This window comes from Athene noctua, chromosome 1 (genome assembly GCF_965140245.1).
Source record: "Athene noctua chromosome 1, bAthNoc1.hap1.1, whole genome shotgun sequence".
In the NCBI taxonomy this organism is placed as follows: Eukaryota; Metazoa; Chordata; class Aves; order Strigiformes; family Strigidae; genus Athene; species Athene noctua.
In genome coordinates, this window is record NC_134037.1 from 7,865,601 (window position 1) to 7,879,560 (window position 13,960).

At 43.0% G+C, this 13,960-nt stretch overlaps 1 protein-coding gene across 5 annotated transcripts; it reads left to right on the plus strand.

Moving 5' to 3' along the window:
* Nucleotides 1-4,533: 4,533 nt before the first annotated feature.
* ENPP4 (ectonucleotide pyrophosphatase/phosphodiesterase 4) lies at nt 4,534-13,947 on the plus strand. 5 transcript variants are annotated; one of them, XM_074895509.1, is made up of 4 exons: nt 4,534-4,632; nt 6,619-7,483; nt 8,420-8,590; nt 11,197-13,947. In XM_074895509.1, exons 2-4 carry the CDS (start codon nt 6,661-6,663, stop codon nt 11,559-11,561), a joined length of 1,359 nt encoding a protein of 452 aa, XP_074751610.1. In that variant the 5' UTR covers nt 4,534-4,632; nt 6,619-6,660; the 3' UTR covers nt 11,562-13,947. The 5 variants fall into 5 exon arrangements, with proteins under 5 accessions (XP_074751610.1, XP_074751612.1, XP_074751609.1 ...); XM_074895511.1 differs by having other exon boundaries at nt 4,608-4,694; XM_074895508.1 differs by lacking the exon at nt 4,534-4,632 and adding an exon at nt 4,639-5,134.
* Nucleotides 13,948-13,960: the final 13 nt, after the last annotated feature.

A 13,960-nucleotide genomic window follows, 5' to 3' on the forward strand; every position in this document is an offset into this window, starting at 1 on the left:
TCGACTGCAAACAAACTTTCTTGCACATTTTCCAGCCTCAGTTTTTACTTATATGGTTAGCAGCGCCTCCTCTCTTCAGAGTTCATAAACAGCAGTGCTTTATTCACCACCCATCTTGCACTAAACATGATGAAAAGACCTTTATCCCGCGTTCAGATCTTTCAGGAAGTCTCCACGTCGGGTACTTTCTGTTTTGGCTCTGTGCTCGCTGCAGTGAGAGACTCAAGTTCCTCTACCCAGTTATTCCTACAGCCATTTAACACTCACAGACCTGCATAATAGGAACAGACTGGGAAAAAATGGCACTTTAGAGGACTGAGCATCTGCAGCTCCCCACAAGGTTTCAAAATGGGAATAATTTGATATGAAGGAGGAACAAGACTGCTCAGTATGGTCCAGCCTTTGGATGGTCACCTTTGGACACCCAGGAAGATCCCTGGAACCACGCTGCTATGAGGTGATGCCTTTTGAAGGACAGAAAGTTGAACAGGTGTGCTGAGAATTTTATCTGTATTGTCTGCCCTCATATGGAGTTAGTTCATCTTCTGAAACACAGGCTTCAGCTCAGCTTCATACTAACTGCTGACATGTGCAGCTATAGCAGCTTCTGTATTCTATTTAAGACAGAGTAAGGGAAACAAAGCACACAGAAAAACCATTTCAGAAGACAGTGGTTTGGCAGAAGATTTTGATCATCACACCATCGCACACAAGAGTCAGCACATCCTTGGAGCAGGCCTCCAGAAATCCATTTGTTGCTCAGCTAACATTGACCTGGGTTCTGCAGTCTTGAAGGGCTGGCTTATGGATTCAGGATCCCACTTTGATGATGGTGGTTCAACTTCACCCAGATTTTGCTTTGCTGCTGACTGCATAAAAGGTATATTTAAAACCAACACGTAGTAAATTCGACTCTGCATAAGACAGACACTTCTCCACTGGAAACTAGACAAACAATAGAAAATTATTTTACACAGGACACTCAACTCTCATGTTATCAACAGCTTTTAGTTATTAAAAATTCCAGGAGTAGTCATTGTCAACAGACACTCGAAAATGTGCTTTGCCTGCTGCAGGGCCTAAACAATTATTCCTGATTTGGACGTTTCAAAGCCCTTTATTTGTGGTCTTCCAGTTCCTTTTGTAAAAAACTTAGTTAAACAGGTTTGGTCTCGAACTCCATGGTTGGAAACTCCATTAGAATACCTGAGAGCCTCAGAAATTCTAACTTTTTATTCGTGCAACTGCTCCAAGGAAAACATTTTTGTTTGCCTTTAAAATCCGGCACCATTTCAGCATCTTTGTTTACCTCTGAAATTAAGCACCCTTAAAAAGCCCAGCAATTCGGCTTCACACTTGTTTACAGTGGAGGGTCTAGTAACCAAAACAGAGAAGGCAGAGACACCACACTACTCTGTATCACCCTGACAGGCAGCCTTAGGGATTTTGTTCTGCAGATAGTTTGAGAAACAACATGGTTAAGAACCTCTTTTTGTTTGTAGTCTCTTATACAACCTATTCCTCAGATTAAATGGGCACTAAAAGCTTAAAGTCTAATACAGTTTAACAGCTGTTAGTCACCTAGCCCTTTTATGGTTTTAGGAAACTTCTTCCTATTTTTTTTTTTTTCGTCTTAACTATATAAAGATGCATCAAAAGACAGTAAATGACAGATTAAAAAACTACTCAGCAAAAATGATCACAGAGATCTCTGTCACATGGATAAAATTGAAAAACAAAGAAAAATACAGAAAACGATTTATCTTTTAATATTCAGTTATTTTAACTCTAAGTAATGAAAATGCCCTGTTTTTTCTTAAGAAAGTACTTCAGTATCTGAACTATTCATGTGTATTTCGTCTGAATAAATAAGGAGCTGCTTCCTCTCTACAACACTGCCAAGAGGAGGGTACAGTTTCCCATCTAGAAATAAAGTGCTTTACTAAACCTAGCGAAACACTGCAAGTATTTTGAGGTTGCCTACCCTTTACTTCCTCTCATTCACTAAATTCCACTGACAAAACCAAATGTGTGCAATGGTTCTCAAGCGGCAAATGCTCAATTCTACTACAGCAGTAAATCTGTACAGTTTCTGGCAAGGTTTAGTACTGTTTAGTGCTTAGACCTGCAGTCTGTACAGACAAATGTGGGATGAAATACAATACAGAGAGAGATTAAGGTGAGAAAAGGCAAACATCTTGATAGTTCCTTCTCTTAATGTAAGTATACACATAACTCACCCATTTCTTGTAGGCATACGCTGTGAATGGACCCAAGAGCATGCTGGCTAGCCCGGTTCAAAGTCCAGAGTAGGTACAGTATGCTGCCTTTATGATGTGTCAAACTGGACACATTATGTTAGGCTGGGCTCATGAATAGGTGAATACTAGGAACAGGTTTCAAAGCACCCGGGTAAGGGTAAACAAGAGATTACTCACACCTTTCAGGACTCAATAGCTGTGTAAGTATGTTGCCAAACTAGGTTAGCAAAACAGCCTTGATGCCTAAAATTTTTCTGTATCTCTGCATAAAGTTTGTAACAAGACTTCAGCTGTTAAACTGATGAAATTAGCTAAAAGTTGCACCTGTTACATACGACCTTGACCTCTAATTCACTCTGTGTAATAAATATTTTGAAGGAAATACAATAAAGTTATTCATAAAGGACACTTCCCTCCTCCACATCAACTGTCATGCATATTTACAAAGCTGAATTAGTGTAACCAAAAAAAGACAGTAAGATCTTGACTTGGACTTGACATATAACATGTGAATAGCTGCTGTAAGTCTTATCATGCTCACCTGGAATTAATTTTTTTCCTCTTTTACAATCCTGTGCTTTGCCACACCAGCTACATTCCATAAATCAAGGTGAATCTAAGGCGTGTCACTTTATTCAAGCCTATCATACATCTTTAGAGCCACTCCACAGCTGGCACGCACAGGTAGCACAACCTGACAAACTTATACATATGTAAAAGCCATTAGAAAGAAACAAGCTCAAATCTACATAGTGTTCAGAATAAACATGCTAGCAGGATACACAGAATGAAATTCAGATCCTCTGCAGAAGTCAGTCATGAAGATATAGACATGTCTTCTTCTCGGTTTTTTCTGACGAAATTTAAAATGGAGTGACAATTTCTCCTCTGTTATTAAAGGACACTTACTTTCTCTATTTACACAGAGCTGATTTCATTGTTACTCAGCACCAGTAACTTAACATTTTGCAGAATTACTAAACCCTTCTTATAATAAAAAGGAAAATCAAGAGAATGTAAACTCTTTGCCTTACTTTATGAAGCAAACCTACAGCAGGGCCCAAAACAGACTTCAGCCCATCCTACCACACACACTGCCTTCCTAAAAGCAGCACTGACATTCAGAGTCAACATCACCCACAATTTCCTGCACGTCTTCTAAGTTTCAGGGTAAACCAGTGTTGACACAAGAGAGCACAAAAAGTCACACAGAGGAAAGAATATGAACAATCAACTTTCAGAGCTGTGTGGCCAAAGGGAGCGAGAGTCAAGGCGGAGACTTACAGTCACGCTGACAACCGCCACTGACTTGCAAAGGCCACAGCCTGGGGCTGCCGTGACACCCGCAAAGGCGGCAGGTTACAGGCACCCTCCCCGTCACAGCCTCGCCTCACCCCACGGCCTCCGTCTGCAGCTGCAGGGCGCCCCAGCAAACACCCTGTACCCCAAGTGAGCTCGGACCCCTTACCAGCAGGCCTCACCGTACGGCCTTGGGGGCCAGCCCACCCACATCCCAGCCCAAGGGGGCCGAACATGCCTCTCATAAAAACTCGTGCCCCCCTGCAACCCGCTGCATCTCCCTGCTTGTGACAGTCCCGTCCCACAGCTCCCTGCAGCCCCCCATGTTCCCCACAGCTCTCCTCAACTCAATCCACCTCCCCTCAGCCCCATATGGCTCCCTACAGCTCCTCTTACCTCAGTCCCCTACCTCAGTTCCCTTCAGCCCCCCCTCACCTGAATGCACCACCCCCCAGCCCCACTCCCCTCAGCTCCCCACATCCCTGCTCCTCTCAGCCCCCCATGGCTCCCTACTGCTCTCCTCACCTCAGTTCACGTCTCCTCAGCCCCCATGGTTCCCTACAGCTACCTCTTATCTCAGCTTCCCACGACCCTCCCTCACCTCTCCTCTGCTCCTCACAGCCCCCCATGGCTCCCTACTGCTCCCCTCACCTCAATTCACCTCTCCTTAGCTCCACTGCCCCAGTTCCCTTCAGCCCCCTCAGCTCAGCTCCCCACAGCCCTCCCTCCCTGCCTGCCTTCACCTCTGCTCCCCTCAGCCCCCCCCAGCTCCCCTCGGCCCCCCCCAGCTCCCCTCAGCCCGCTCTCGCTCTCCTCAGCCCCCGCCGCTGCTCCCAGCACCACGCCCACTCCGCCGCAACCAATCGGCGCTGCCGCCAGCGGGCCCCCAGCCAATCGCAGCCGGCGGAGGCGGGTCCCGCGGCCGAGCCCCCCCCGCGCGGGCAGCGCGCGCTCCGCCGCCGCCAGTGGCAGTTGGGGCCGCGCGGCGGGTGCGCAGGCGCCGCGCTCCTCCCCCCCCCGGTCACCTCCGCGCCTTCCCCGGCGGCGCCGCCAGCAGGAGCGGGCCCTCACGGTGGGGTCGGGGCGGAACCGCGGCGGGCAGCGCGGAACGGGGCGGCGGCGGCGGGCGGGGAGGTCGGTGTCCCGCGTGGGGAGGCTGCGGTGACCGGCGCTTGCCCGGAGCAGGGCCGCGGGACCCCTCTCCCCCAGTTCCCGCCTTGCGCTTCGTACCGCCGAGGGGCTGCGCCTCAGCTCCCAGCACCCCCCCAACACCCCCCCGGGTTTTAGGTGAGGGGAAGGAAGTGCTGGTGGGCTGTGGGGGCTCCGGGGCCGTCTGCCGCCGCAGCCCCCCGGGCACGGCCGGCCCGACTGCCGAGCCGCCGGCCCGGGGCCCGCGCTGCAGGTGCTCGGCCCCGGGTGCGGGGTGAGGGCGCTGGTTCCCCTCAGGCGCGGCGGGAGCCGGTCCGCTTCGCCGGAGAAGTTTGTAATGACCAGGCGGCATCTTAACTGGAAGCTTTCGAGGCCAGGGTAGCTCGTTTCTCACCGAACTGAGCAACTGCTGACTTGGACATCTGGTGAGAGGGTGGGGAGGTTCAGGAGCGGGTAGTTGCAGTGCTGATGGCCTTTCATAGTTGGCAGTGATACAGTGTGTAAAAACACAAATGCTTGGCATCTTTGGAGTATTTCAAAGCTCATATTGTGGTCTTAAGTCTTACCATGCTATGAAAAACTCTGGTTCTGCTTTTTAAAGCACCTGACAACATGAAGCAGGTGATCCTCTGCTCCATTGCTTATCTCATTTCTTCTTTTTTCCCCCCCTTTAAAGGGGTTGTGTATTACAAGTCTGTATGAGGAGAGACCTTAATGCTGGTTTTGACAATCTCTTCTTCTAACATTTGTGTCTTCTAAAGAAACTTTAACTGTTGGTTGTGGTGGGGATGATTTCCCAAGCTTTGAATTCCTCTCACTGCTAAAGCTTTAGCCAATATTAAAGCTACTTACACTTTTTAAAAGAGTTTTAAGGAGTTGGGAGGAAAGTGTTGAGATCCGCCAGAAGATATTACTGCAGTTAGGAAGATATCTGCTGTTCCTTCTCGAATCACCCTAGCTTGTGCAAGTGAGATAAAGGAGAAATTTGCTGGAGTGGGGCTTTTCTGGAGAAGTAAATATGCTGTCTAACAATATTGCAGAAGCTTTTGTGAAACCTGGAGCTTCACTTCCTCTTTCTTAAAGGCTTATAGACTAATTCTGGACCTTCCTGAACAAAGTGCCTTTGTCATACATAATAAGTTTAGGGGGAAGAAAAAAGCTTAGCAATCATACGTTGCATTCATAATAGTCATAATGTATTCCTTGGTGAGAAATACTTGCCTCATAGCTAAGGTTACTAATTATTTTTTAAATTTTTTTAGAATTAGAAATATGATCTGTAAAGAACACATTTAAATACTGTTACGGTAGATGTACAACAGCTTAGAAGGAAAACGGAAGTTACTCCTGGCAGTTTCATCTACAGAGTAAGAATGAGTAAATAGGAATGTGGAAAGCTCAGAAGTCTTCCAGCAGCTTGGGAGGGTGGAAGGTGTAGAAAAGGAAAGGTAGGCTGAAAAAGAAAGACTGATTACAGTAAAAGACAAACTTTTGGTCTGAACAGCAATATGTAAGCAGGATTTAGATCTGCACAGGACTCTTAAATGTGGAGCTGGAATTGTTCAGGTGCTTGTGCTTCAACATGAGGAAGAATACTGATTGTCTTGGAATGCAGAATTGTAATAAGACACAGAAAACTGTGGATTAATTGCTTAAAAGACAGAAAACATTTCTTCCTTTCATTTAGTCTGGAATGAAAAAAATCTCATTGCTCTGAACTCTATGAGAAGCTATGACAATATATGAGAAACTTCTGAAGTCAGGAGGGAAATACACTGTTGAACTCAGTGGTTGTTTAGACCGGTTATTTTGCAGTTAATGTCTATAAGGAAGAGGTACATAATGCATAGCTAGTTAAACTGGTTCCAGCACAATTAATTTGTGTTACATGCCTTTTTAAATTTTTCAGGTGCATCTGATAACCTGCTGGAAATACTCAGAAGTATCAACAATGAAATCAATGTTAACATTACTTTTTTCTGGAATAGTTGCCTGTTGTGCTCACTCTGCTGGAGATTCAGTATCCAGGTTACTCCTCGTGTCCTTTGATGGTTTCAGGGCTGATTACTTGGAAACCTACAAACTTCCTCATCTTCAGGAGTTCATCGCCGATGGTGTGCTCGTAAAACAAGTTACGAATGCTTTTATCACCAAGACTTTCCCGAACCATTATACCATAGTGACAGGTTTATATGAAGAAAGCCATGGCATCGTGGCTAATGACATGTACGATGCAGATGCCAAGAAAAAGTTTTCACAGTTCAACGATTCGGATCCCTTCTGGTGGAATGAGGCAGTTCCAATTTGGGTAACAAATCAACAACAGGGAAATGGAGCAAGCGCTGCGGCAATGTGGCCTGGTACTGATGTAAAAATTAATGATACAACCCCTCAATTCTTTATGAAGTATAACTTTTCAGTAACGTTTGAGGAGAGAGTGGAAAAGATTGTTGCGTGGCTGAACAGCTCGAATCCAGTAGTCAATTTTGCTACATTATACTGGGAAGAACCAGATGCAAGTGGGCACAAGTATGGACCAGATGACACTGAGAACATGCGTAAAGTATTAGAACAAGTGGATAATCATATTGGTTTCCTTACTAATAAATTGAAGGCATTAGGTTTGTGGGACACTATTAATATCATAATCACAAGTGACCATGGAATGGCCTCCTGTTCTGCTACGAAGCTGATTGTCCTGGATAGCTGCATTGGTCGTAATAACTATACTCTGATAGACAAGAGTCCAGTTGCTGCAGTGCTGCCAAGGCAGAGTATGTTTTTGGTTTTTTTTTTAAGTCATAGACTGAGAATTAAATCTTGTTTATCTTACTACTAAAATGTACACACTATGGTAGATTATTCACATCTTTTGAGAAACCACTGTTGCAGAACTTTGACATAACTTATAGAATCTTTGTTTATTTAGAAATTACTTTTTGGTAACCAATGAGCCAAGGAGAGTTTCTTGTCAAACTGCTATGGGTGATAAAGATGGTCCCGGTACAGCTTGTTGAGGAAGTAGGTAGGCACTTAGTATGCCTACTCTCTTCTTGCTCACTTAGTCTGTATGGTTGTAATTCATAGTGAGCATGAAATAAACTCCCATGTTTATTCAGAATAAAAAAATGTCATTGTCTAAACTTCCAAGTAAAAATCTAAACCCAACTTCAGTCGCTTTACCACTTTTGTTTCTGTGTATGAAACTGCAGTTTTCATTCTGTGTATTCAGTTTTTGTATCTTGGACTAGTTACTAACAAACAGGCATGTCTTAAATCGTGACACTGCTGGTCTCAGTTTCCACAGCTGTGGCCAGACTGAAGCAATTCTAATGCACAAAGTGATTTACACAGTAAGAAAATCTTAATAATACTTTGGATAAAATCCTGACTGCTTTGGGGTGTGATTGCTTTTTCTTGATTTCTCTGCTTGAATTTTGCCCTCCTCCCCCGCAAGCCCAAAGGGTAACTTGAATTGTAGGTCCAAAACCACAGCCAAGAGGTCCCTGATTTAAAATGAGAGCAATTTGTGAAATCCACCTCGATACATGTAGCATTTCATTAGGGACATGAAAAAATACTTTTCCATGTGCCTTTGAAAAAATAATTGTTTTGAAAAAAAAAATGGATCTTGGGTTTAATGACAGATAATTGCAGTAAACAGGCCATAATTTCCAGCTGTTTCACATGCATTTTTTTTTTCTTGGCAGACAAAAGAGATGTGTATAACTTACTGAAAAGATGCCACCATCACATGAAAGTCTATCTCAAAGAAGAAATTCCAGAAAGATTTCATTATCGTCATAATAAGAGAATTCAACCCATAATTCTGGTTGCAGATGAAGGCTGGACAATTGTACAAAATGAGTCACTTTCAAAATGTAAGTGTGTTTTCCTCGTTTGTGCTCTTGTTGGCTTATGTTGGTAAACTTTTGTTTTTATTCTGGCCATCTGTAGTATGGTCCTAGTTTAGCAAGTGGAGTCCTGGCACTGTGCATCTTTAGGAACATCTTAGCATTTTCTAAAACATTCTCAGCCTGAGCCTGGAGTGTTTTAACAGATGAGGAAGAGACGGGGGATATTCTGCTGGCTAAAACATCATGTCAGCTCAGTAGCCTGAGGTACACTTTTAAGAGTTATCTTAAGCAAGTTAGCAGTCTGTCTCAAGCTTCCACTACAGTATGGCTTAACTATTTTTTGTATATAAAATAGGTATATAGGGGAGCGTAAATTGAAGAATACAAGACGCAGCATGTAACGTTATAGTACATATACTAGGGAACAAAAATAAATGGGAGGAAATACTAAAAATAATAGGAACACAACAATAATGGTCAAAGAAGCCAGAGCCCTTCCTGTTAGGGGCATCAAATAGCATGTTTTAAAGATAAAAACCAAAACAGATGTTACTTCACACAGTGCACTGCTAAGCTATGCACTTTATTCCTGTTAGATGCTATGAATGTCTAATTATATACATACATACATACTTGTATATATGTATGTATCTATATTTTCGGGTGTTTCACGTGCAGGGTTCTTTTTGGCAGACGAGAGAGGTGTGTTTAACTTACTGAAGAAATGTAACAGTCACATGAAAGGATAACTCAAAGAAGAAATTCCAGATAGATTTCATTATCGTCACAGCAAGAGAATTCAACCCATAATTCTGGTTACAGATGAAGGCTCTGTGTGTGTGTGTGTATGTGTGTACATGTGTGTGTTCAGAAAGTGATTTGACTAATTCTTGGAAGAAAGGTCCATTAATAGAAATGAAATACAAAGGTACCAACTTCCAGGAAGTTTCCGAGCAGTCAACAGCTTGAGGCTGGCTGGTATGTCAGGGCTGGATACTTCCCAGACTCCCTGTTACAACTGTAGTCAGAGATGGGATGCTGGGTGGTGTAAACTCCTGGTTTCATGCAGTTTGGCTGTTCTTCCTGTCTGCCCTTTGCATATTTAAGTTCAAATTTTCTCATTATTTGTACAAAAGTCCTGCTTTTAATGTAAGATGTATTTTTATTTATATTTTAGTTTCCCTTCAGATTTGTTACAGTCACCTTCCAACTGACAACACTTAGCACAGGTATTCTCTAACAGAGGTCTCTTTCTTGTTTATGGTTAAATCCAATTTCAGGTACCCAAAACCAGTAATAAGTGTATATTTAGAAGTAACAGCATTTGTATCAGTTGAAGTGAACCACTTCTCAAGACAATTTTGCCAGCCAAGGCTTCCTAGGAGCAGGCAGGGAAGGTTTTAGCTTAAAAGGCTATTTCAGTGTTTATTGTACTTGTCTTCATGGGCAAAGTGGCAGCATAATGACTGGCAAGTGTCCCAATAGCTACGCTATTCCTAGCAATGTTAGCACACACCAGCCCTCCTACTTCAGAGGTGAAAGATGGGAAACTTCATTGGAGAGGGGACTTGGAACAGCTCTGTTCGAAACAAGCAAGTAGCAGAGGGGGAAAAAATGTAACCAAACACATAGGACTGCATTGAAACAAACAAGCAAGATGCGGTGCAGTAGTATCTTTGTGGTAACAAACATAATGGTGAAAAACATTAAAAAGGAGTATTGGAAGTATACTGAAGTGATGAGTGTGACCTAATCAATAGGAATCTTGACATTTTACATCAAAAACTTCAGTGAAGCAGCCAAGGAGACAGTTCTTGGGGAGACTTGTTTAACTGTTACTAAGAAATTAACTCAAAACTTAAATGCAGTCACTCAAATACTCTGCTGGGTGGGCTATGAGAATTTTTTGGCATCTTGGACAGACTTTTCAGGCATCTTATTAGAAAATTTGACTGTCAGCTTTTTAGCTGTTTATATTCCACCCAAAATTGTATTTCCTAAAAACCTACCAAATGCCCACATTCTGGTGACCTTATAGCCCCAAACATTTTGTTGTATGCCTCTCACAGGCATCCTGATCCTTTGACTGTTTTTTGGTTTTGACTGTTTGGGTTATCCCTTCTCCTGAAGTGCCTAATCTGATAACCATGATCCGAGGGCACTTCGTATGCTTGAACCAAATAGTATCAAGGGAAAAAGTGCTTGGCTTTTAAGAAGCAATTTAAGTGTCCGCTTTGCAAGGGGTAGATGTCTTTCCAAATCCTGAGAAGTACAAATTTGCATTCCTGCTACTGACTTCTTGTGGAGTGGCAACATCCTTTTCAGCTTTTGGGAAGAGTAAAACTTTGGATGTTAATGACTGAGAGGAAAAGAGATATCGGGGGGTGGGGGGTGGGGGCTACAGACACAACACACACCATGGCTGAAGACCAGCACGGGAAAAGACTTCTGGGGATTGGGAAGAGGGAAGGAACTCTGGGTTCCTTCAGCGTTTGAACCAACAGCTGCGTTTATGCTCTGCATTAGCCTTTGGTTAAAATGTATGTCTTTTGGGGGTGGGGGAGAGAGAGGGAGGGGACTACTCGATGTGCAAACAGAAACTGTGATGTTAACTCTTTGCTGTTCTCCAGTAGGTGACCATGGCTATGACAACGCTCTCCCAAGCATGCATCCATTCCTGGCTGCTCGGGGGCCTGCTTTCCATCGGGGTTACAAGCAGAGCACGATGAACAATGTTGATATTTACCCCATGATGTGCCACATCCTGGGACTGACCCCACAGCCCCACAACGGCACCTTCAGTAACACCAAGTGCTTGCTCACCGACCAGTGGTGCATAAATCTAGCAGAAGCTATTGGGATAGTTATTGGGGCTTTTATGATTCTGACTACTTTCACCTGCATAATAATAATCTCAAAGAATAGAGTAGCTCCCCCACGGCCATTTTCCCGACTTCAGTTACGATACGATGATGACGACCCTTTAATTGGATAGCGTGTAGGGAGCCTCGCTTGCTAAATAGTGATTTCAGGAAGAGTTTGAACTTGCACTGGACGGCATTCTTTGATGCACTTTAATGGCATCCGTATAAAATACTGTACAGCCAGATCTTGCTAATTTGTTTGTGTGTGCTACCTGACTAGCAGTCCTGTAAAAATCTTTTTAGAATAAACTGGTGAACAGGTGGCTTTCTGCTGGAAAAGATGCTTAACAAAATAAGGATGCTTAGTTTTTCATTCAAGCCTGTGAACACTTTCAAAATGAAATTCCAGAGTATGAACTAGCCAGGACAGACTAAGTGAATTTTAACATTTTTAAATGATAATTGTTTTTTTGTATTAAATTTAAATTAATGTTGACTTCTTTCAGTGTTCTTGTACCTGTACTGGAAAGATGTTTTTTTGAGAGTTAGAAGTTAGTTCTGTTTGGACTGTATATTCTGATTTGTTCTTAAATTTGGGGATAGAGGGTGTAGAGAAAATCCAATACTTCTGTTTCCATCCTAAGCCAGCAGTATGAGAAGAAACTGGTGAGAAGGAGAACCAGTATGAGTAAGGAAAGAATTGGTGCATATCACTTCTATTTTGAGCAATAAAGTCTGCGGTTTAGCAGTCACAACACTGGGCAGATGGCTCTGACGTTTCTAGATGTGTGTCTGTGGATTGAGTTTGTTCCACAGTTTCTGCACTCAGAGCTGGGATGGTACTACTTGCTTATCTCAAGGATGTCAATTTAATCTGCAAATCCTTGGATTACCCAGTTTTGCAGGCTGTAGTAGTTAAACTATTGCTTCTAAACTCTGACGATTTTTTAGGTGTAAACTCTGCTTGAAGGTGTTTTTGTAATAGAGGTGGTTCTACCCTGTGTACCAGCTGATAATTACATCTTGAAGGCTGCCCTGTGCTAAAAAGCAACAACTGCAAGTCTGACATGCAGTCATCAAGCAAGGATTCTAAACCCTTATTTTAAACCTTGGAAACTTAAAAGGAGAAACATTAATGTCTTTGTTGAGATAAGATTTGATATCTGTAGTGGCTAAGTAGTATAGATGTGAAGTTCTAGTGAAAACCAGTGCTAATGGTTCTCTTAATTGAAACTCTTCATTCCTTGTTTAACGGTCAAGTCTAGTAACTTGCCATAAAAAAATTGTTTTAAAAAGCCTTAGTAGTACCTTATCTTTTAGTGAGGAGAGTATGTGAGGTTAAATCATTAATGCTAACCCAAAAAGAGAATAATAGGTACCAAGCCCTTTTCCTAGTCTGATGGTTTTAAGAAGTGGTAATTTGAAGTGAGAGCGCTGAGGTACGTGGTAGCATGTAACATGGTTTCTTCTTCACAAGCTCAAATTCAATGCAAATTGGTATTAGCCACAGGGTATCTTTTAGTGATGCAACTGGGAGGAAGGACAGACTTTGGAGGGAACGGTTACTTTTGACTGCCCACTGAGAAAAACACATTTGAGTTTTAAAAATGTGTGAAAGTTCTACTAAACCGTGTCTTCCTCCCTGAAGATTCTGTTGTACTGATTAAAAGCAAAAAAAAAAAAAAAATACAAAACCTAACCTGTTCTGCTGGTTTTTTACCCCCTTCTTAAACTGCTATTTTCTACTTACTAATGCTTTACTTGGGAATAATCTGAAGTTGAAAGAGGCTCAGATCCCTTCAGAAATCTGTAGACAGTTACTGATAGTGTACTGGATTTTAGACTGCTGAGATAATAGAGCAGCAACTGAATACGGGAGTTACTTTCTCATCCTGCTGGAAGTTTTAAATTAATTACATACAGTAAGACGTCAAGTTAATGGGTAACTATGAAGTTGCAGGGTAGAACGCAGGCTTAGAGATATTGTAAAAGGGAAGATGCTTCAATTCCTACATCAGAGAGAGGTATTGAGTTCTTGTAATTTTGCTAATGGAGGCTGCCATCCTCAGAGGTGCTTTGCATCCTCTCCATATGGAAAGGCTTGACTCAGCTATCTTTACCTTTCTGGCAGACTTGGTAAGACCAAACTGTACTGTGCCTCTGAGGGTCTTCTACTAGATGCCAGAACTGATTAGCACAGTAGATGCTCCACTCTATTCTTCCCTTTCTCCTCCTTCTCCCAAATAGTTGTCATACAGTGTGTGACTGACGTGCTTGCAGTTCCTCTGTGCATTGCCATCATAGGCCAGGTGTCAAGGTTACCACCAAGACTTTAATTACCAGGAATGTAAATGTTGACTGAAGTGCAATGGCAGCACTCAAGCCTGAAATGTGAGTGTTGTTACAGATGGAGAAATCAAGGTCTAAAAGCATTTCTCATCCTAGCTCTAGGTATTCTGTGCTGGTGAGAATTGCTACAGGCAGCTGAGCTCCTACAAAACCAGAGTGGTAGTAACTACCAGAAATCCCT